At 50.8% G+C, this 19,864-nt stretch overlaps 1 protein-coding gene across 2 annotated transcripts in view; it reads right to left on the reverse strand.

Annotated features, from left to right (window-relative positions):
* Nucleotides 1-6: 6 nt before the first annotated feature.
* DAB2IP (DAB2 interacting protein) overlaps nucleotides 7-19,864 on the reverse strand; it is a 94,300-nt gene continuing 74,442 nt past the window's right edge. Inside the window, exons 8-15 of one of the 2 annotated variants that reach the window (XM_015418431.1) lie at nucleotides 16,448-16,649; nucleotides 15,111-15,289; nucleotides 12,206-13,088; nucleotides 10,449-10,601; nucleotides 5,960-6,162; nucleotides 5,186-5,273; nucleotides 3,530-3,600; nucleotides 7-1,404 (exon numbers count right to left, since the gene is read on the reverse strand). In XM_015418431.1, the coding sequence (XP_015273917.1) occupies nucleotides 1,395-1,404; nucleotides 3,530-3,600; nucleotides 5,186-5,273; nucleotides 5,960-6,162; nucleotides 10,449-10,601; nucleotides 12,206-13,088; nucleotides 15,111-15,289; nucleotides 16,448-16,649 (1,789 nt within the window). In that variant the 3' untranslated portion in view covers nucleotides 7-1,394. Of the gene's footprint in view, nucleotides 3,601-5,185; nucleotides 5,274-5,959; nucleotides 6,163-10,448; nucleotides 10,602-12,205; nucleotides 13,089-15,110; nucleotides 15,290-16,447; nucleotides 16,650-19,864 lie in introns of both variants that reach the window. The other variant, XM_015418430.1, reaches the window with a different exon arrangement.

The raw sequence follows: 19,864 nt of genomic DNA on the forward strand, positions 1-19,864 counted from the left end.
CATCACAGCAAAGAACAGGGAGGCAGTCAAAAGAGTAAGGGACATCCGTACGTCAAATCCACTACTGAGCCCTTAAGTGACGGGCTGCGTTGGGTCACCCAGTGTGCATGTGCAACTAGAGGGGTGGGGAGCCAAAAAAAAGCCCGTGCGCAGCAGGATCTTCTCCGCAACAGCATCTCACCCACCATAATAAACCCATGTAAACCTAGGCTGATAGCAGGGGCTATGAGCGAGGCCTTGCTCTGCAACAGGGCCCCCCCTGCAAAGGATGCTCCTCTCAGAACCCCCTCCCTGACATCTTTAGAAATAGCTGCCGAAGGGCACAGATCCAGCCTCTGACAAAGATCAGCCGCTTGGCGGATTTATGCAGTCTTTTGGCCTGAGGTCCTTGGAGTGGGCTTCTGGCTGCGTTGGCTGCCTGCGTAATTAGAATTCTGTACCAAATACCTTGGAGCACTGTGCAGGGCTCTAGGTGGCCAGGCTTTCAGCTTGGGGGCCTGAACTGTGTCCACTGCCCGCTCTGATACAATCTTCTGTGGCATTGTGCATTTAAAATACTCCGTCCTACAGATGAGCTGGTGCACTGGGGGGGGCCCTGGGGGGGTGGCGTTAGGAAGGGGTATTCTTAATGCTGACAATCACTGGTGCCCATTCTAAAAGGTCCATTCTTTTTGTATTTTGGAGAGATTTGGGTGCAGCAAAATAACATGATTGTCTGAGGATAGGAGAACATTCGGTCCCGGGTGGGATAGCGGTGCAGATTTGAGGGCTTCAGGTTTTTTTTAAAAAAATTGAGACAACAGCTCCTTGGAAAATAATGTTCTTTCTTGTAACAGTCCACATTTGTGGGTCTGGGTGCAGAGTTTGCACTGGCAGGCACGCTGGTGCTGGCCCATGCTTAACACCAGGCAACTCAGAAACCTTTCTTGGGAGCCACACAGAATGCAAAGGATGTCCTGTTTCTTTTCAGATTCTACACACCAAAGTGCCAACCGCGTTTCTCTTACAGGGTGGAATGGGCAGCTCCCCTACACATCGTCCTTCCCTGGTCTTGTAACAGACAAGACACTGAGGGGGGGGGAGCTCACCAGGACTGACTTAAAAGCAAAACCCAAGCTACGAGGTGCCTGGAGGTTAGTAGCGCAAGGCCCTGCCGTGAGTGAAGGCGACCCTTTCCACTAAGCCACGAGCAAGCAGTTAGGAGCGGCTAATCCTGGCTTACGGCTGCCCAGCGACTCTGATAAGGGGAGAGACTTTTCGGAGGCTGCTGTTCTTGCCGGTTATTCCCTTTCGGGCCTTCACGGTGGTTAACTTCCCACGCAGCACCCACTCCCACTTAAAAGAGGACAGTACTCCAGAAAGTGGCCTGCTTTGGTTTTGGGTAATTTTTTTTCCTAATGCATACTGTGAAAGAAAAGAGATAGCAGTTACCAATCTTCGTGCTTCCAGGTAGCTGATTTTTCTCCTGTGCCTGTTGAGTGGCAATGCTGCAGACGGCACGAATACCCTGCCGTGTACCCCTTTCCACTAGTAAACCACCAAAGAGCTCAAAGGAGGGCAGGACCCTATTGTTAGTGGAGGTTAGTTTGGCCAGAGTGCATGAATGCGGTGCTGGGGGGGAGGGGGGGCAGCTGGGAGTGCTCAGTGTGCGGGCACTGACTCAACAACTGAAGGTGCTTCTAGGCGGAAGAGCATTTTTGGCATTGGAGGCCCTGATTCAACATTAAAGAACAGACCAGGGAATAAGCAGCGTTGGTATGGGGGGAATCTGCTCTAAATTCTGGGGCAGAAAACCATGCACATCTTTCTCGTTTCTGTTTTGTTTTGCTCATACTGTTCCACATTTTAGTGCTTAATCGCACAACCCCCATTCTGAGAAGCTGCTGCCCAGACATGTCCCGAAAGGTCTCAGCTCTCATCCTAAGGGACTTCGTCTGCCTGTGTTCCCTAGCAAAAAAGGGACACTGCAGCCTTCTTTCTGGGGCCACACCTCCCTAACACCATGAAAACAGGTGAGCCGCTCCCTGGCAACTTCACTGATCCCACCAGACAAAATCTTGACTATGAGCTCAACAAATGCAGCCCGGTGTTGCTGGGGTCTTCTCAAGAAAGCCACACCAGAGAAGGCCTCTGGGCCAAGACGGGCACCAATTGTGAGGCTAAGCACTGTACTGCACAGGGGCACAGCTGTAGCCGGGACTTCCGCAGCACAGGATTCCTCGGTGCAAAATGCTCGTGAACATTCACTTTCGTTTTAACAAAGTGATTGCTTCCTTATCAAGGAGAGAAACAGACCGGTGACTTCCCCAGAAGGCGGCAAATTTAAGACCATCTAGGTACAGAGTACTACTCTCTGGCATCCAGATTTGAGAGACTGAGTCCCATGCATATTGGAAAGGGAAGTGGTCTGCCATGGAGGCTCGCTACTTGGGTACCCCTGCTACATTAGGGAACAACCCAAACTTAGAGAGGTTTTCGTTCCTTTAGCCACGACACCAAAGCTCTCACTTCAACCGAGCTACAGTCATCGGATGAAGCTACCTTATCCTGCATCAGAGCACTGACCCATCTAGGCCAATGCTATCTAGACAGAGTGGCAGTGCCATGCCAGGGTCTCTGACACACAGAGATCTCTATCCTAACACCTGCAGTCCTTTCAAACAGAGATGTCTGGGACTCAGCGCAGAGCCTTCAGCATGGTCTCTCTTGGCCCGAGTCATATGCATGGCGCTTCTGCGTGCAAAGCGTGCCCTGCCCATTTCAAGGGAAGGAGCAGATTCACTGTGAAGAATGGGGCAGCCCTTGGAAATGGGAGGGACTTTTGATAAAGGGACGGAACAAATCCCAAGGCAGAGATAAAACCACTGAGAACTGCTGGGTGGGTTTCTGGGTGGCAGAGCGTGGAAAGTGGAACTGAGCCAGAGAGAAGAGCCCAGCGCAGTGGCGGAGCACCGGAGGGCTCCCCAACCGACGTCTCCACCCCCAGCCGCTGAGTGCAGCCTTCCTGCTTCCTATGAGCTTGTGCTAGTGTGTCCCATGGCCTGGCCCAGCTCCTCCCTCTAGAACGCTTCACAAACCAACAAGGCCCTTCCGGCATCCCAGCTGTGTCCTTTTGGGCAGCTCGAGCAGGAAAAGGGTACTCCGTTTCCACACTTTGGGTCGCCGCCATTGTGGTTTTATTCCCTCGCACGCGGCTTGATCTTCCTGTCCCTTGAACGCACGGGGCGCAGGTCTTGACTGTCACGTGCACCATCTTTGATGAAGAGGGCTGCGGGGGAGTTGTGTCCCCCCAGTGTGGGGAGGGCCAGGTGGGGCCGCAACCATCTCTGAACATGGCTCACCCCTCCGCCTGCGGCGGCTGCTGCTGCTGTGCACTCTCTTGGGCCAGACTCTCTCTCTCTCTCTCTTTCCTGCAGCAGCCACTCCCACGGGTTAGCAATTGCTGCTGTTTCGGAATTCGCCGTTCTCTGTAATCTGCAATTTAGTTGGGTTTGTGGGGGAGATCCCGTTACGTGTCTGCATGCTGTACCTCTCTTTCAGCTGCGTGAGGGCACTCATTAGCCGGGCATTGGCTGCGTCCAGTGAGGCTATGCGCTTCTCCTGTGGCGAGAAGGGAAAAGGAGATCAGGATAAAAGTGTGACAGGTGAATCTCGCTGGGGAGGGGGAGCACCCTGGTGCCTATGCTCGAGGCCAGGGGTCCCCAAACTTTTTGAGCCTGCGGACACATTCAGAATCCTGGCATGGCACAATGGGCACAACAACACAATGGCTGCTGCGGGAGGCAGAGCCAGCCACAAAGTGATTGCCGCAGCCTAGCTTCAGTCACACAGGGCAGGTCCCGGTGCTGTGGCAGCAGCTGCTGCCAAAGCAACGTTTTAAAAAACTGGCACAGCCAATCAGATCTTCCGTGGTCAACCAAAAGCCTTGGGGGGGGGGCAAAAGCCCCACCCACTTCCTAAAAACAGCTGGCGGGTGCCAGAAACGGTCTCGCAGGGCAGCACGGCTCCCACCAGCACCATGCTGGGGATCCCTCCTCTAGGCTGTTCGGATTTTGGCCTGTTCCTATCACAGGGAACACAAAGACAACGTGATCCAGGACAGGTACTCTTTGGCACTAAATTGCCAATTATCCTGCTTTAATATACCTAACAAGCACTTGAAGGGGTCTGTGGGAGTATGCCGCTGTAGAGTTGATCTTGTACAAAAACAAGTGTGTACATTTAATCATCCGCTTTAGAAAGACTCTCCATCACACACACACACACACTTTTTCTCTCTCTCTCAACAGCTATTTGCCATGATTGGTAAACAGAGCCTAAACATTTAGGGACAGTATAACCTCTGAATAGCAAATTCTGTTTGGTTTTTTTGTTGCTCTTCACAGAGGCACCTGGTTGGCCTGTTCTGGAAACAGGATGCCCCTCTGAGACAATCCAGCAGGGCTCACCTTATGGTCTTGCCTGATCAACTGATAACACAATCAGTCAATAAAATTTTTCTTAGTGGGCTAGCAACTGAAAGCTGCGACAGAGCCGATCCCTCCTTGGTCACGACTGTGACCCCTGTGACTCTGGACCGAGAAGAGTCAATCTCCCTTCTGCTTCCCCGACCGTACTGAGTACAGCTCACTCGTTTGCCTCTGCCCGAAATGGCTTTGCAGCTCTCTGATGAAGATCTCTCAGTGACTTGTCTGATTTTCGATATTGAATAGTGCCCAGAGACTAATTAACGAGCCAGCCAAGCGGTGTCTTTGCACAGGCCAGCAGATTCTCTGATTGCCTGCTAATGACGCTGAGCCACAGGGGAGGGGCAGGCATTTGAAATTAGAAACTCAGCAAATCCCCGGAGCGGCTTGGATCACACTTTTCCCTACCCAGCCTCCTGCAGGGAGAGCTGCCATCACCTCTTGCTTTTCTGACAGCCTGAAATATAGGAAGCTAGTCAGCAAAGGTCGTCCCCACCTTAACACTTTGCCTATTACCTTTCTGTGCTGGAGGCTGCCTGCCACTAAAGGTGCAGCAGCAGGCCCGGGTGGGTGGGGGGAACTGACAGCTCCATTTGTGCAATGGAGACACTTGAGGAAGCAGCAAGAGGGTTGGGGCAACTATCATGCTGCCTGGTGTTGCAGCCCTGACCCCAGCTCTGCGGGGCGAATATATTGGGCGTCAAACCCCAAGGACGCACCTGTGCATCTATGATCTTCTGCTTGGAGTCCACGGCTGCCTGCATTTCTGCGTGGTCTTTCTTCAACTCCTCCTCCACTGACATCAGCCTGTTGCCGGGAACCAAGACTAAGGTTAGGGCTTTGCTGCTTCAGGTTGCTTTCTTGCATGCATACTTTCTAGCTATGTGGCTGGGCGAGAACCTGGCCTAAGGCAAAGGGTGCAAAACGATGCATCACAGAACTGAAACAGGTTGCCAGCAGGGATACCCTGGGCCAGGTGGAGAATTCTTCGAGGATGTAGGTGCAACGCTCCCTCTAAGCTGTAGAGTCCTGTGAGCAGAAATTCTACTCTCTGAGCTACCGGCATTAAAATTGTGAGATGGCGATTTGGCTACTGCATAGATTAGTTTGTGGCGATTTACTACTGCATAGATTAGTTTGCTCTGGAGCCATCCTCCCTGAGTTAAGACAAAAATGTGTGAGCTGGAGGCTAAAAAAACTGTGAGCTAGCTCACACTAACTCAGCTTAGAGGAAACACTGTGGGGGTGACCAATTCGGCACTCCGGTCTGCTGGGATGCACGCCTTCCATCTCAGTTGTGAAACTGGCAGGGAACTGGGCTCATCCCTCAGCCGATGGACCTGCTGGAAGGTCCCCCTTTACTGAAGTCTGACCAAAGGTCTCGAAAAAGGGCCTTGCAGAATCGAAGCCGTGATTCTTGGGTTGGCAGTACAGGGGCAACTGGGAGCGGGTGGGTGGAGGGATCCCCTTACCAACCCAGACTCTGCTCCTACCTGCTGATGATCCCCTTCATCTGGATCTCCTTGTCCTCCTGCTGCCGGCGCAGCCTCTCCTCACTCTCCTCCAGCCTCGCTTGATATTCCATCATCAGCTTCTGGGTGGTCTCCTCCTGGCACTTGAAGCGGGCTTCGTATTCCTCCAGCTTCTTGTTGGAGATGCGCAGCTTGTCTTGCAAGACCACCACGTCCTGCTGATACTGAAGAGACGGGAGAGGCTCAGTGGGCAAGGGTCTTCTCTGCAGCCTTCTTTCCCTGCCTAGCCCCTCGCCTCCCCCCTGAACAGCCTGCTCACAGCCTCTGCCTTTGCATCTCTCTCAAGCCCCTCCAGGAGGAAGGCTGCATGTCTGCCATGAGAAGACCTTTAGCAGAATTGGAGCAACGCTGACCTGGGAGTCTGGGAGAAGGCAAGCTGGACCCAAGAATGGGAAAGGTATTTGAAGGTGCATATATTGTGCATTGATTTTTTTTTAATGCCAAGGGCACAATCTACAGATGTGGGGTTTGATTCTGCAAAGCATTTCTTTCCCTGCCTAGCCCCTCGCCTCCCCCCTGAACAGCCTGCTCACAGCCTCTGCTTCTGCATCTCTCTCAAGCCCCTCCGGGAGGAAGGCTGCATGTCTGCCATGAGGAGAAGACCTTTAGCAGAACTGGAGCAACGCTGACCCGGGAGTCTGGGAGAAGGCAAGCTGGACCCAAGAATGGGAAAGGTATTTGAAGGTGCATATATTGTGCATTGATTTTTTTTTAATGCCAAGGGCACAATCTACAGATGTGGGGTCTGATTCTGCAAAGCATCTGAGGACCTCATGCCAACAGCTGTCTCTTGGCAGCACGAGCAGCGAATGCAGAGCACTGCGATGTTGCGCTTGGCGCTGTGTAAAATGAGACACTACCAGGAAGGAGGGGAAACAGGATGTGGAATGCGTGCGGTGCCTTTTCTCCTGATTTTACACCAGTGAGGAGGCTGGCGCGTCCTACAGTTCAGTTGAGTGGCAAAGAGAGAGAGGGTGCAGGGCCTTGCCAGGGTTATGTCAGTCCCACGGACAACAATCACCTTGGAAGGGCATAGATTTTAAAACCTGTTTTGCAAATACTTTGCAGGTGACAGGGGTGGGGGTGGCTGATCTGATACAAAAAGCATTCAAATGAAAAACACACACACAAACCGATCTACTGTTTTTGAATGTCAACCAATCAAGAGTACACGGCTTTGGGGTTGCCCATTTGGTAAGGAGGCTGGCGTGTCCTACAGTTCAGTTGAGTGGCAAAAAGAGAGAGGGTGCAGGGCCTTGACAGGGTTATGTCAGTCCCATGGACAACAATCACCTTGGAAGGGCAGAGATTTTAAAACCTGTTTTGCAAATGCTTTGCAGGTGACAGGGGTGGGGGTGGCTGATCTGATACAAAAAGCATTCAAATGAAAAACACACATACAAACCGATCTACTGTTTTTGAATGTCAACCAATCAAGAGTACACGGCTTTGGGGTTGCCCATTTGGCAAAAGCCGTAACTAATGAGAATAGAAGACAAAAACAAGTGTAGTTAACGGACTCAACAATTACAACTTGCCAAAAAGCTGAAGAACATGTAATAGAGAATGATGTATACAAAGCAGCTACAATGAAAAAGTACAAAATGTAAACAATGGAGAACTGGCAAGTGCAACAATGTATAAACAACGGAGAACTACTAAATAATTCGATGTTGTGTCTGGATGTTTGATAGCAACATTTCAAAGTTCATCCTTCATCAGGGTGTTCCCTTTAAGCTGCTGTGGTTTTCATACTCATACTGACATGCATTGGGAACAGTCTGAGAACAATTCAATACAAAATTGGACGCCAATAGCTTCAGACTTGCAGTGGGACTGGGATGAGACGCTGCTTAGTCCTGCTGCCAGTCTGAAGCTATTGAAGCTGACTACACGTTGCAGATTGGAGTCCGATTTTGTATTGTTCACAGACTGTTCCCAATGCATGTCAGTATGAGTATGAAAACCACAGCAGCTTAAAGGGAACACCCTGATGAAGGATGAACTTTGAAACGTTGCTATCAAACATCCAGACACAACGTCGAATTATTTAGTAGTTCTCCGTTGTTTATACATTGTTGCACTTGCCAGTTCTCCATTGTTTACATTTTGTACTTTTTCATTGTAGCTGCTTTGTATACATCATTCTCTATTACATGTTATTCAGCTTTTTGGCAATTTGTAACTGTTGAGTCTGTTAACTACACTTGTTTTTGTCTTCTATTATCATTATATAGTAGTGTAGTGAACATTATTAAAAGCCGTAACTAGCCAGGGCAGCCCGACCTGCTAGTCAGTTTCTGGCCCCTGCTATGCAATGTGTCTGCTGCCCTGAGCAGTCGGCAAAATGGCACATTGCAAGGCCAGGAAGGATATTTTAGAACTGATTACAATTTCACATTAGGCAAGAATAGGCAAGTTTGGCCAGGGGTCCTGGAGGGTTTTTTCTTTTGCCATCTTCTGGGCATAGAGTAGGGGTCACTTGGGGGAGGTAGTTGTGAATTTCCTGCATTGTGCAGGGGGTTGGACTAGATAACCCTGGAGGTCTCTTCTAACCCTATGATTCTAAAATGCCCCCCCCCCCCCGGACTATCTGGCCAAAGTGACAACTCATATCTAGGGAAATGAGCTACTTCCCAAGAGTGTTGCATTCCAGGGTGATGAAGGGTGGGTCTACAGCCTAGATTCTGAATGTCTGGGGTCACCATGGATGGGAGAGTAGTCTCCCTGTTCTTCCTTCTGAAGGCATATCTAACGTTGTGGGGAGAAGATCTTCTTTGTTCTGGAAGTCGCCATCCCCAACTCAAGAAACTGTGGAGGGTGGAGCAGTGGAGCAACATCTCAAATGGGGGAGTTGTGGGGAAGAGCAAACTTCTTCTCAGAGTGTCAATGCTGCAGTGAGCTTTGGGGTAACAAAGTACAGGTTTCGAAAAGTGCTTATGTCCTGGTGTGTGTGTGTGTGGGGGTGGCGGAGGTGGGGTGGTGGTGAGACAGCAGAGGTACATAAGTCTGCTGAGCTCATTTTTGGAGGCCTTTCACTGGGCACCTCCACTTCAGGTAGGAGGCGAGTTGACTGGGAGAGGGTTATGAATTTGCACCCTGTTTATTGAACTCCCTCCCAAAGCAGACCCACTTGGTGCCTTCTCTTATCGTCAGGCAAAGCCTCTCCTGTTTGCCAAGGTGTTCATAATACACATTCGGCTGTTCTCCCTTCCATTCCTGGACGGAAGCAGCTTTAGCAACTGTTTTTAGGCTGCCATGAATTCCACACTGAGAGAGGTGTCACAGAAACAGGGACTAAGCAAACGGAGCTTTTGAATGCTGGCGACTGAGCGAACGACAACAGCCTCACATGGGGTGACAGGTGGAAACGCCTGTCTCTGACCCAAAGGGCCACCATGGTTCTAGACATGGGGCGGAATGATCAAATCTGCATCCATGAATTGCGTTTGCTGCATTTCATGAGGATGGAGAGCCTGCCGTTTTCTTCGGCGTGCAAATGGAGAGAAGCATGATGCACCAGCCACACATTAAGGGCAAGTGTGAGGGGTTGAGGATTGTGCCACCAAAGAAAGCAGGTATGGTGGTGGTCACACATGCCTCAGAGTTTATGATGTCCTTTGGTGACAATGGATATAAAACTGAATGCGCACAGAGTGATGCTGGAGGAGGAGCAGGGGGCAGCAGTTAGAAGAGCAGCAATGGCTCTACCTCTCATATTAAGCTGGATGGCAGGTTACTAAAAGAGGAAAAGTCCTGTTTGGCAGCACCGCCTATAATGGGGAATTAATGTTGCAAGTAGACTTCTCCCCAGAAGCAGGTGGTTTTCTATTCTGCTTCTTTCCAGCTGAGAGCCATTTCCCCTCCAGATTCCCCCCCCCTTTTTAGGTTAACTCCTAAGGTGCTTGGAAGGCGCACTGTGAAAATGTAAACAACCAGATTTGTACTTTGCAAACGGGACAATCAATGACCTCCACTGGGATTCCTCCTTGAATGCTCTTGTAACAGGAAGCCCTGGTTTGGCACTGCGTCATGTCCAGAAAAGGCCATCTGAGAGGCAGTGGCTCCTTAAGGTCTGAAGCAGAGAAGGAGTCTTTCCAGACACTTTCTACCTCCAAGATCCTTTAATAGAAGATTTGGCCAAGGACTTTTGGCATGCAAAGAATGTGTTCCGCCACTGAGTCATTGTTCTTCCCTCCCCAAGGAGCACTCTGTGCTGGTCTGGGCCCAATCAATCCAAAGTGCTCCTGTCTAATGCTGCATCCCTGGGACTTGTGTTCTATTCAAAACCATCCCACTTTTTACGGAAAGGCACGTGCGCAGTGCATGTGCTGCTGGCTTCCTGGGACTGAGGTGCAAAGGAGACCGGAGTTGTCTGAAAAGCAGCCGTCTCACACGTGCGCTCTTTCTCTCTTTCGAGACGCGACCATCACGTCCCAGCCGCCGTTACCTTTTCCCCTTGGCTGAGCTCGTCTTTAGTTCGGCCCTTATCCCTGCGCTTGGGCTCGGGGTCGCTGCTCTCGTCTTCCAAGAGCTGCACGTTCATATTCAACAGCCAAGCGGCCGTGCGGTCCAGGGCATTGGGGTTCACAGGAGAAGGGGCCTAAAATGAAACATATAACCATAGCGAAAAGGGGGGGGGGGAGAGGGGAAGGGAAAAAAAAAAGAAAGCGGAAACCAAAATGGACATGAAGCGAAGTACGACTACGAGCCCCAAACACTCGTGTTTTGGCCTAACCCATCCCAGTTTTCAGTACAGGAGGCCCACTTCGCTTTGATACCCCCAGTGGTCTGTTTTCAGAGTGTGAGTTGTACAGACTGAGTACAGAGGAGCCCATCTCTGTGTTTCTGCATCTGTTGTGTGCATGCACCTCCTGTTTTAAAGGAAGCAAGTAAGAATGGCAACTGATTCAGAGATGCAATAGGCAGACTCCACACACAACAGTTAATTCTACTGCAACTTTGCATCGGGAGTAACTGACTAATCCAGTCCACCACAATGCAGAGACAGGATAGGGCTGACTCCCTGCTCTCTCCCCCCAGCAGTGATTTGTTCAGAGATGCAATGGACAACCTCATCCCTGGGTGGGTACTTCAGGCTCATAGGTTTCTTTGTGGCAAGAGCAACAGTCTGAAAATATAGTCATTCACAGAGTTCATGGGATAACAGAAGAAGAGGAGGAGATTGGATTTATACCCCGCCCTTCACTCGGAGTCTCAGAGCGGCTTACAAACCCCTTTCCCTTCCCCCTCCCCACAACAGACACCCTGTGAGGTAGGTGGGGCTGGGAGAGCTCTTTCAAGGACTGCTCTTTCCAAAAAGGAGTAGACAGAACTATGATAGATTGTCATTGTATCCCATGGTGTATGTGCTCCTTTTTGGGGGGTGCTGCTACTGTCTCTGGTCAAACGGTTGTGTCTTTGCAGCCACACAGTCCATTTGACCTGAGACCACAGCGAGATGCAAGTAAGACTCTATCATACCACTGTCAACTTCCCAATGAAGCAAAACCGAGCATCTTCTGTCTCTGGGGCACAAGCTGGGTGTAGGAAGAATCAGCTTACCTAGGGAATGGTTCTGTGTTACCACTATAGCTTGCCTACTGCTGCTTTAAAAAAATCACCATGGAAAAGGACATGCCTGTCAGGGGAGAGGCGAATGGGGGGGGGGGCTCCCCTATACTGGGGAAGAAGGTCAGGCAAGCCTCCATCTTTGGCCCAAACTTGCCACCAGCAGCTGACCCAGGCCGCCAGGCCCTTCTTCCTGTCCTGCCCGTGCTCTGAGACTGTTCTTCAGGATCTACAGTGGCAAGTGATGCCTTCAAAGGCGTAGCAGTTTGCTAATTCCAATGGTACCCAATGGAAGACAAAGTGGTTTGGGGCTGGCCTGAGCCCATGAGATGGCACTGATTCAGCATGGCATGGGATGGTCAAGCTGGCACATGTAAGGGCAAAGCAGCACTTGGATGGAAACAGAGGGACTGGCTGCCGCCATGGAACAGACTTGAGATCAAGCAAGGCTTTCCTGGAGGTCCTCAGGCAGGGATGGAGGCCAAAGCACACAAGGCCACGCAGCCCTTTAGTGGCTCAGTGACAGAAGTTGGCCACTGGATCCCCTTCCTGGTCCAAGGCACTTCCCCCTAACCCCCTCATCCAACTCTGCAGTCCAGTCTGAAGGCCGACTCTGCCTGGCTCCCCGTCACTGACCTGCTTGTGCATGGTGCGCTGCTTCATCTCCGGGCTGTCGCCCTTGGAGGAGGAGGACTGCTGCCGGAGCCGTGCTCCACTGCCTGGCCAATCAGGCGAGGAGGAGTGCATGCCCCCGCTGGACGGCCTCGGGTACTGCATGGTGTTCAGCAAAGAGGGTGGCGTCCGGCCCCGTGTAATGGGGGGTGGTGGAGGAGGAGGAGGCGGTGGCTGGTCTATCCGCCTCTGGGGGCCGCCGCTGTTTTGCCGGGGCATTGTTGGCTGCCCCGCCTTGTCCGTTAGTGAGAGCTGCCGGCGGGCCAATTCCCCTGCTCGCCGGTTGAAGTCCTCGGTGGCAGCTGGGTTGGTGAAGCCATGTTTGTTAGCTGCCAAGTCCTCACTGTTGCTGTGAGAACTGAGTGAACTGTGGCACTCGGACCCAGAGTCCGCCAGGCCCCGGGGCGAGAGCGGCAGCCCCGCCGCCATCTGGTAAACTGGGTTCTGGAAGGAGAGGGGAGCCAAGAGCTGGGGCCTGCCGGGGGCACTCTCGGCATTGGGTGTCGTTGGGGTTTGGCCCACCCTACGTACGGTGGCCATGCCGGCCACGTTGTTCTGCTGAGTTCGTGTGCTCCAGACACCCGGGACCTGCCCGATGGAGGACTGACTGTCATTGAGAGAGTCGGCCGTTCCTGGTATGGTGGCCCCACTGTCCAAAATCCGATTGTCTTGCAAGTCCACCATGGAGAGGCTCTTGCTGCCGTTGGGCATCTGCACATCGGGCTCATTGGCCTCCGAATAGCTGGAGCTCCGGGCAGGCGAGGGCTGTGCCCCCGCAGACCTTGTGACAAAAAACAAGTCCTTGTTTTCAGGGGTTGGAGACGGTAACCGTGTGAAATCTATCAGACTGTGAGGAAATAAAAATGCATAAGGAGAAGAAGGAGGAGGAGGAGGAGGAGGAGGAGGAGGAGGAGGAGAAAAAAAGAGGAGAGCTGTAAATGCTACAAAAGGCAGCAGAACCTGGTCACAGGAAAGCAAGCAAGCAACAAAAAAACAAACAAACAGCATTACTAATGCTCATGCATCAGCATGCGCAAGTCCAAACAATGCATAGGCGGAGGGTGGGAAAGGCGGGAGACTGTTCCCCACCCCAACTGGCCCTCCATCCTCTTCCTAGTCATCCTGCATATTTTCCTACTGCTCTCAGTGGCTGTCTCAGTCTGGAAAGCCATGAGTCCAGCAGATGCTGCGCATGCGCACAAGCACACATGCACATGCAGCATCTTAAGAAAACATGGGGGGGCCAGGAGTGGAGAACTAGGATACTGCACAGCAACTATGCACCTCCCCCAAATAATGATGAGCTTACACCCAAGCATTTCATCCCTACCTTTCAAATATGCCTTTGTGACCCTAGAAACCTGGCTGAGGACTTTTAAGCCCCTACTGATTTCAACAGGAGCGACTGACGCCCATCCTCTGCTCTCCTGCCACAATCAAAGGAACTTACAAGGATTTCCTTTGGGGTCAATCGTTCCCTTGCTTCTTTAAAAAAAATGAAAACTGAGGAGTTTAGTTCTGTGTGCCCAACATCACGAATGGATTTTGATGGACAGTTTTGACTGTGATGGACTCACGCTTTAACGCGAGCTGGGCTGATTTTGATCTTGCGTGTTCTGTTTATTGATTCATTCGTATGTACCAGAATCCCTGTCCTCCATAGGTATCACTTAAAATTTACAAAGCAAGCCTAGAAAATGAGGGCCAAAGCACACGGGAAACTGGGAAACCACGGACCTGATACCAGAGAAATAAGTCAGCTGCAAAGAGCACTGAGAGTCACGGAACGGGACCATTTATTCCCCCCACACACACTCTGGCCCATGCCATGTTCCCCAGCTGGAAACAGCCTCCTCCCCACCGTCTGTTTCATGCTTTGGTCCGGTATGAAGACCAATATCTGCACCGAGTCCATCCAATTTCCCTGTTAGGGCTTAGCAATTCGGGAAGGGGGGCATTTTAAACTCAGAAACAGCACGGTAGTGGTGGTGGGAACAGTGAACTCTCTCTTCCCCACCCCATACAACACCACCCCCCCCCCCCCCGGAATGCTTTTTGTCATGCCATGTTTAACCCTGAAGCATCAGTCCCATATGCAAGTCTACAGTTGAACTTAAGAAGTGCCTTACAGGGTCAGAACAAGTCTCCCTTCCTTACGCACAGATCCCAGCCGTCCCGAGGGAGTCCATGGAAACTGGCCGAAGAGCCCACTGGCCAACCACAGTCTACCTTCTGCCCGCTCTGCCCAGCCAGAGCCCCTCGAATGGGCTGGGCCTCAACTCGGCCTGCATGTTTCCTGCCACTGTCGGCTGTGCTGCTGCCGACGGCCAAGTTGGGTGAGCAATTGATTTCCAGCGGATGAAGAAAGGGCTTTGCAACAGATAACGCTCTTAGCCCCCAGATCAAAGCCGGCTCGTGTTTTTTACAAGGCAGGGTTTGGGGCTGGAGTTTTGTTCACAGAAAATTACCCCTTTGTGCATAATGTAAACTGTCACACCCCCTGCTGGGAAGGGTGAACTCCTCTGACTACAGAGTGGGTATCCCCTCCCGTCTCTCTCATTTCTAATGAACGAGTTACATAACACAGGCTCCAGTTTACAATCTCTTTTGCTTGGGAGAGCCTTTAGACTTGCGTGGGCTGCAATTGGTGTTGCATTTTAAAATCTATCAGACAGGTGCAGAAACAGCACAGGGCCCCTGCACGCAGACTCATGGCCATGGCTGGGTATAACTCCTGGAGGGAACAGTCCCACTGGGTGGCCCCGTTCCATTACCCAGGGAGGAGGGGCTTCCTCAGCCCAGCTCCTCTGCGAGAGCGGCCCTGTCCAGCAGAGTTAGTTTCCAATCACCCCTTTCTGCTCATTCTTACCCAGATAAATCATTCTCGATCACCATCTTCTGCAGCCCCACAGAGATGCTGTTGCCGGCATTTGGCGTTGACACGGCCCGATCGGCACTGACTGAGACTTGCACGCAGGAGGGGTTGCTGAGCGCTGCGTTGACGTCCCTAAGAATGCGTGGCAGTGGTCCAAGTTTGGTTGCTGTGTTCTGGATGGGAAAGCAGGCAGGAGAGATGAGAGGTTGCCAAGGTTGCTGCAAGCCAGACCCAGGGCCGGAATTGCTCTGAGCTGCTTTATCAAATGTTTCCCTAACAAGAAGCATTGCCCACTGAATGCTAGAAGTGGTTGTCCTGAGCGCAGCTAGTCACTCCCTATCCCAAAATCCATGCCTCTGAAAGTGATACCAAGTGGAACAATAATCAGGGTTTACATCCTTCCTGTTCGCACTTCCTGCCAAAGAGGGGCAGATTGGATTTTTCCCCCCCTTCTTCTTTTTTCTTTTGCATTTGTGTGTGTGCGTGTGCACCTAGAAGACATGGCAGCCTCTGGCAACTCCTACTGGGACATGGAGGACTATTCAGAGAAGTGGCTGATATAGCCTGCCTCTGGCCTCCCGGCCCTGGTATTCTCTGGAGGTCTCCCATCCAAATACTTGCCAGGGTCAGCCCTGCTTAGCTTCCGAGATCCAACGAGACCAGGCTTGCCTGGGCTATCTAGGTCAGGGCTGAATTATTTTATTTCGATCCTTTATATTGATTTTAAAAAGCTGTGGAACGTATATTAAGCGAACTTACTGTTCCCAAATATTTGCGTATGCTATTGCGCATTCTGTCACAGAGGTGCATGTGCAGTGTGTTGTACAGAAACTTGACAATGGGGTTCATGGGGGACAGGAGAAAAAAGATGTGGAACACTGGTGCTATGGAGGGGGAAAGACAAAAGCCTTTGGAGCGGGTCTGCCATGGCCAATGGGCTCCCAGGACTATAAGGAGGAAGTCAGTCTGCACACAACTCAGACTATGGGAATTCACAGTCATGTGATACAGGGATGGCCACTAGCTTAGATCCATCCTCCAAGAATCTGTCTAATTACTATACCTAACAGTAAACTGGCTGCTCCTGGGGTGGACAACAAGACAACACAGGGATCTCAACACACTCAGGGGACTTCCTAGATATGAAGCATAAGATAACTTTGTAAATAAACCAAAAGGGGGGAAAATCCTTTAAAACCCTGCCTGATGAGGACTGGGCATGCTCCATGAGGGGCTGAACTCTGAGACTAGATGGGTGTTGGGACCAATCTAGCAAATCAGTCCTAAGGTTCTTATGTTCTGAAGGTCAGTCCTATCTCCTTTATGGTTACCTGATCCAGCTGTGAAATAACCTCCCAGAGCAGAGAATGCAAGGTGGACAGCTCCCGGCCCAGGTCAATATACCCTTCAAAGCCCGCCGTGTTGGAAATAGTCTCAGGATTGGAGATCTCCAACAGAAACCGCTGCATGTTCGTCCATTCGTGTTCCAAGAACTGATTCATGAACGACATGTATTCTTCTTTGCTGCCGAACCTGTGATGACAAACAGGAGGAGGAGTCTGGGACACAATCTGAAAAATGGCAATGTGTCACTGGACGGCTGCCAATGCCAGAGACAGGAGCAGAACAAATCAGCCACGGCCCTGACATGTGCCGGCCAGCCTGCTCTTCACTCCCAGAAAAGTCAAGATATTCCAGAAGCCTTCGATGACTTCCACAAAAAAGAGTAATTAAGATGTTCCCTCAGCTGTAGCCCCCATTTCTGCACGTTCAAGGCCAAGTGTCAGAAAACTGTGCCAAAGGATCTTGAATGACAAAAGTAGGGGGGGGGGACCCTCTACCGCAATACTTGTTTTAGTCTGTAAGGTGCCATCATACTCTTCCAGCGACAGCAGAGGAATATGGCAACCCTGCCAGAAAAATCAATCGGTGGGCAATTTTGTCCAATGTGCACATCCTTACTCTTGCGTACAAAAAGGATTTGTTTGGAAAATGTTTTGAGGAAGGACAGCTGGTACTTGGAAGCTGCTGGGGTCAGTCATGTGGAGACATGAACCTATGACGTTGCCTTAGACTACTAGGCCATTCAAAGTAAGTAGCGTGTCCTCTGCCTGAGACCCTGTAGGGCTACTGCCAGTCAGAAGAAGGGCTTTCCCACCACCTGCTCAGATCCTTACTAGCAGAGATGCTGGGAATTGTCCCTGTGGCCATGCGCTCCTTCTGTACATGAACAGCCAACTCTGACCATCAGCAGCTATCCGTGGTCTCTGATTTCCCAAAACGTCTTGACCTGTCTCCTGAGATCCTTTTAACTCGAGATGTCAGGGGCTGTGGCCTTCTGCACACCAAGCAAGGGCTTTGCTGCTCCCTGAAGTTGAAGCCCGTGTTGGCTCGGCCTGGGCGAGGTGGCATTTAAATCCATGGCTCCCTGAACAGAAGTGCCACACCTGAACCAGAAGCAAGGCCATGCACTGACCAAGCACCCTGGGTCTGTAGAAGTCTCCACTGGGTACGCTCGCTATGCAACAGGATAGATTGGCTGGGAGAAAAAAAAACACTTTACGTGGAGCTCCAGGGACGGGAGGCTCTCTGTGCAGTTGTGGGGAAAGTACAAGGAAGCATGCATAAGCTGGGGTTTGGGAAGCTGTGTGGAAGGCAGCAGCCAGAAAAGGAGGGCAAGTGAAGGCAAGGCAACTGAGGGCTATTAAAGGTGAACCAAAGGAGGGTTATGGAAGGGAGGCCAAGGAGAAAATGGAAGGTTCGGGAAAACCTGACACACACCTGGAGCTGTGTAGGAAGACAGGGAGGCTGTGGGTGCAGACACAGGGTGGCAAGAGCAGCTGGGAGTATGGGAAGGGGCATAAATTTCACCTGAAACTTCTTATTAAGAACTATTGTAAATCTGCCAGAAGATAAGACTGGGTATCACCCGAGTCAGGGGCACTGTCAGTACTCCCCATTGCAAACACTCCCAGGCTAGGTGCAGATAATCTGAACACCTTTTCAGAGGGAGGGGCTGGCCAGAAACACATAAAGGGTAGATCCTGTCAACAAACGCAACATGGCCATACATGTCCAGCCTGCTGCAAATGGCGGCAGCATCTGCCTTAGGATGATTTCGCCTGAAAAGCATCCCCCTGCATAGTGGAGAGACTGGCGGAGGAAGTTTTGCCTCCCCCCCTCCCCATCACAGCACCGGATAAGCAGCTGTCAGCTACTGAGCAAAGCCAGTGGAGAGATTTCTCAGAAATCTTTCTTCTTTTGTTTTCGCCGACTCTCTAGGCTTAGTTTAGAAGTTGACAGCGTTGCTGTTTCCTGAACTGATCCTCTCCCATTTCAGTGGCTTTTAAAAAATGCATCGCCACGAGAAGCTGAGATTGGGCAGTGAGGGCTTGAGCCAATGTGGGGGCACGAAATGCACCCCTCTCCCCATCTAACCATCACTGCAGGCATTAACAGAAAGGAGGCTGGTAGGTGGTAGGAATATTAAATGTAGTGGTGTCAGTCATGCCCCTTTCCAGTTGCCTGTGAAACACTCTGCCCCAACAAGCTCTTCTCTGCCTACCCACGACCTTCTGGAAGCTTATGAAAATATAGTTACTCTGGAGGGCATTCGGGTTTTCATTTCCTTCAGGTCTTTTAATCTGCAGATTCTGTTGCCAATAGCTCCAACCCCGGACAGACAGCCACTTTTGATCTTGATAGTTTTGAATGCTTTGTGGCTGTTTTTACGATTACTCTTATTCTGCTGCTGCTTTGGGTTTCTTTTCAAATCAAGTTTTGCACTCTTACACTGTATTCATGATTTTTTTTAGGCGGCAAGTTGTCCCGCGCACCATTCGTATGGCAGAAAAAGGAGAGGTATTAATCTTCTAACCACAGTGATGGTCATTTTGTTAGCTGCCAAGGGAGAGCCAGTTATAAATCTAACCAATAAGTAATAAATCAATCACTGGTCAATTTCCACCATGGCTAAATAGGCATCCATCAAAAAGAGCCTGCTCATTGATTTCCTTTCCCCAAAACATGGCTGGAAGTTGTACATCTCTCCCCGGAAAAAGCCTGGGGCAACGCATTCACTTTCGTCCCATTAATTTTGCCCCTGCTGGTCAGGCTATTAAAAAACAGACCATAGCTTATAGGAATCACATGGTGTTACCCCCTGGCACTTCTGGTTCAAAAGGGCCTCAGTTTAGCAGGGCAAGTTAAGTTCCTTAGCTTGATTTAAGCATGATGCTAGCAAGCAAAAGCTCTTTCCTGTAGACCTTTTCCCTTGCATGGCCTTCTGTCCTGTCCTGCATGGGTAGCAGTCCAATTTAAAGGACATGCTGTGAGAGTGTGAGGTCCCAACAATCAGTTCTTCACAGCCTCACTAGCATCACATTTAAACCAAACTTTTATGAGTCCATTGGAGCAGACTGGAAAGTATTAGATAGACCACTGGTTTGACTCTGGATATGGGGACTCTGCATAATTGTGAGTGGTTGAATAGTACTGGGAGAACAATCTGAGATGTCTTTTTTAAAAGAAGCACGCTTCCAGGTCATACACCCTTCATGAAAGATTTCCCATGCCCTGACATCTCAGAAGCCGAAGCAGTGGCTGAGTAAAGTTTCAGGTAGTTACGACACAAATGTGATCCAGATTTCCTAGGAACTGGGAAGTGGTGCTTCAGCACCCCGTGGAGCCTTTTTGCTCCATCCCCAAACTAACAAATCAGGCCTAATTATGGAGGATATGGTTTCAAT

Source organism: Gekko japonicus, unplaced genomic scaffold (genome assembly GCF_001447785.1).
Source record: "Gekko japonicus isolate JY-2015 unplaced genomic scaffold, Gekko_japonicus_V1.1 scaffold127, whole genome shotgun sequence".
NCBI classification, from domain to species: domain Eukaryota; kingdom Metazoa; phylum Chordata; class Lepidosauria; order Squamata; family Gekkonidae; genus Gekko; species Gekko japonicus.